At 36.0% G+C, this 3,391-nt stretch overlaps 1 protein-coding gene across 1 annotated transcript; it reads left to right on the plus strand.

Annotated features, from left to right (window-relative positions):
- The first annotated feature begins 480 nt into the window (after nt 1-480).
- On the plus strand, nt 481-1,868 carry LOC101313721. The gene is made up of 2 exons (XM_004303312.1): nt 481-732; nt 1,208-1,868. Exon 2 carries the CDS (start codon nt 1,280-1,282, stop codon nt 1,775-1,777), a length of 498 nt encoding a protein of 165 aa, XP_004303360.1. The 5' UTR covers nt 481-732; nt 1,208-1,279; the 3' UTR covers nt 1,778-1,868.
- The last annotated feature ends 1,523 nt before the right edge of the window (nt 1,869-3,391 follow it).

A 3,391-nucleotide genomic window follows, 5' to 3' on the forward strand; every position in this document is an offset into this window, starting at 1 on the left:
GGGCCCATTGGCACCAACTTGCACATGGGGGAAGAGATCGATCATGCACATGGGTAGTCAGCTTTTCTCTAATAGGTCTCTAATTTGGGTCGGTCAGATCAAGATCTGACGGACCAAATTCAGTACCAAGTACCAACGACATTTTTCTGAACAGAAAAAAACAAATCCATAAAGAATAACGAGCAAATGTTAAGGGCCGTAGGATTGAGATCTGATGGCTCCAAATCCATCCTAACAGATTTATTCCATTTTGCAAACAAAATTGAAATAAAAAATAAAAAAACCAACAAAATTTTTCTATAAATACCTTATTACTCTTCTTCACATTTCACACTCTTTACCTATCATATCTCTTCCTTTATAAAAAAAATATATATATATATATATATATATATATATGAATCTCTTCCTTCTCTTCTTCTTTTTCTATTTTTCGTTCAACAAATAGGAGAGGCGGGTAGTTCTTAGACAACCGAGGAGGAAATTCAATTGTGCGAATCATGGGCTACAGTTACCGTATGTCCCATGACCGGCAATCAACAAATTCTTACAAGGTTGTGGCAAAAGGTACATGAGCATTATGTTGATAATTGGACGGGTGAAACCGGGGTTCGGCTAGCTTTGGCTCTTCAGTCTCATTTCAAGCCTTTGAAGAGACTTCTCAAAGCGTCGCACAACGCAAAAATTCAAGTTGGGATTCATAGACCAAGTGACACCAATCAATTGGATGAGGTATTTGTTTTTTGCTATCCACTTAAATTATATTTTGACAAATTAATATGGTTATTAATTTTTAGAAAAAATTTCAGTTTACCCCCCAAATTTTTGGTGGCAAAATCAATTTAGTCCTGCAACTTTTTTTAAATCAGTTCGCCCTTTCAACTTTCATAAACACATCAGTTAGGTCTCGAAATATGACTTCACCAAAGCTGTTGGAACTGATAAGGAGACCCATAATTCAGCTTTATCCCCTCATTTTCAACGAAATGTCTGAAATTATGGGTCGCCTTGTCAGTTCCAACAGATTTGGTGACGTCATATTTCGAGGGGAATTAAAAAATTGGACCTAACTGATGTGTATACTAAAGTTGAAGAGTCGAACTGATTTAAAAAAAAGTTGTAAGACTAAACTGATTTTTCCACCAAAGATTTAGGGGGTAAACTGAATTTAATTTTAATTTTTATATTGTTTGGTTTTTTTTAATAGGAGCATCAAATTAACCTAGAGTATATGAGGGTGATTAAAAAGCAATTCGAGCATAAGGAATGTTAGGAGGCGATGAAGGATCACCCTTATTTTAGAGATGCACCAACGTCTCAGGTCACCCCCTTTGTTTACTCCACGGCTAGAAGTCCCCAAATCGAATCACCAATTAATTTGGATGATGAAGAAATTGTTTTAGAGACTCCCCCTAGGTCCGTCGGAAGGCCAATGGGACAAAAGACCGCCAAAGAAGCAAGAAGGAAAGGAAAAGAGAAAGAAGCTGTGGGTGAATCCATGATTCAAGCCCTACTAGCCATGAATGAGAGCATCAAAATTTCCAATGAGATTCTTAGAAAAAGAGAAGAGGACCATTGTGCCGAAAGTGCAAGAATGATGACATTTGAAGAGCCAAAAGAGAATGCAAGGATAATGGCCATGCGGAATAGTGATATTTCCTTGGGTTCACAAGATTGGTTTAAAAAATTAAAGAGGGACATTAGGAGAAAAACTGATCATAACGCTAATGCGGATTGTTATAGGCCTCTTTTTGAGGAACGACAATCCCCACAATAGAGTGTTGTGTTTTAATTGTATATTTAATTGTTAAGTTGATTGTATTATGCATTTTTCTATTTAATGAAATAAAGGTCAATCATTCGTTATGAACTAATAATAGCGAATTAATTTTCTTTTATTGAAAGGAAACAAACAAAGCACGTACACGTACAATATTTTCAAAGTCATTAAAATAAACAAAACACACATACAACATTATTCGAGTGAAATTAAAAATGACGAACTAAGGAGAGCATCAATTTATCAAATGATTATGAAAATCATTTGCTAAGATGAATCACCAAATCTTGCAATGTCTTGTGGAGGTAAGCATAACGTAATTGGAAGTTAGCATCTAAAAATGTCGGTAGGGTTTCTCCAGCCCTCAAAACAGGTTCATGACGGATAACATTAGCTTCACGATCCACCGGTCGCTCATAAACGCTAGCCAACAATGGATGCAAGTTATCCTCTTCACAAGACTCCTCAAATTCTTCTTTGACAAACTCATCTTCCACTATCATGTTGTGAAGAATGATGCAACTTACCATAATAGTACGAAGTACGAAGGTCTTCTAATTTGAACAAGTTAGCACCGTGACGGAGTATGACCCTGTAAACATAAAAAATCCTGCGACAAATAACAGAAAGACATGTGTACAAAATAATATATTTGTGTTAATGAATTTATAGGTTACAATCTCTGTGGGTATTCTTTTAAAAGAATTTCCTCTGATTTGATCTCCGACGTCGATCTGATCCAAGGGTGATCAGCACTTGATCTTGAATCGAATGGTTTTAGTTTGGACTTCTTGTCGTGTTGACGATTTGTAGAAGTTGATTGACCAAGGGCCATAAAGGCTTGTTCTTGATCAGACTTAGGCCACGAGCGGTGTCACGTGGTGAACGTTCTTCGGCTTTGATAGCAGATGAATCGACACATGTGTTCGGCGCTTGTTGATTCTCCACGAGCTTGTTAAAGAACTTGTAGAGGATTGATGTTGATCGGGTTTGGGCCATGAGCGTTTCCACGTGGTGGTTGCTCTTCGTCTTGTAGTTGGTGAAGATGTTGGCTATTTGACAGCTTGATGACTCTTTAGGATTTGATAGTTTCTAGGCTTGAGGTTGATGAAGAATAGACTATTTGGCAGCTTGATGATTCTTCAAGGGTTTGGGAGACTTCTGAGCTTTCAGGAGTAATTTTTTTTCTTTTGTCTAGAAGTCCTCATCTTGATATGAGAGCAGATATTTATAGTGTCGATACTTCTCCGTAAATGGAATGCATTGAAGTCACCATTTGAATTGTATTTCCTTAATGATATAATTAAATCAATCACTTTTGATTGATTGATTTTTGATTGATTTATTCAATTATTCAATTTACCATAATTAAATCAATCATTCTTAATTGATCGATTTATTTATAACTGATAAGGTATTTCACCAATTTGATTAAATGTCTGACTTCCTTTTCGATAATCGATTTGATTTGATTGATATCTGATTATCGATTGACATTTAATATTTGATTTTAATTAGGATTAATGATTTTGTTGTTGACTGACCATTTACACGTTGCCATGTGTCAATTCCAATGACTTTTCAACTTTGCCAACTCACGAGCCACATATG

This window comes from Fragaria vesca, linkage group LG6 (assembly GCF_000184155.1).
Source record: "Fragaria vesca subsp. vesca linkage group LG6, FraVesHawaii_1.0, whole genome shotgun sequence".
Taxonomy (NCBI): domain Eukaryota; kingdom Viridiplantae; phylum Streptophyta; class Magnoliopsida; order Rosales; family Rosaceae; genus Fragaria; species Fragaria vesca.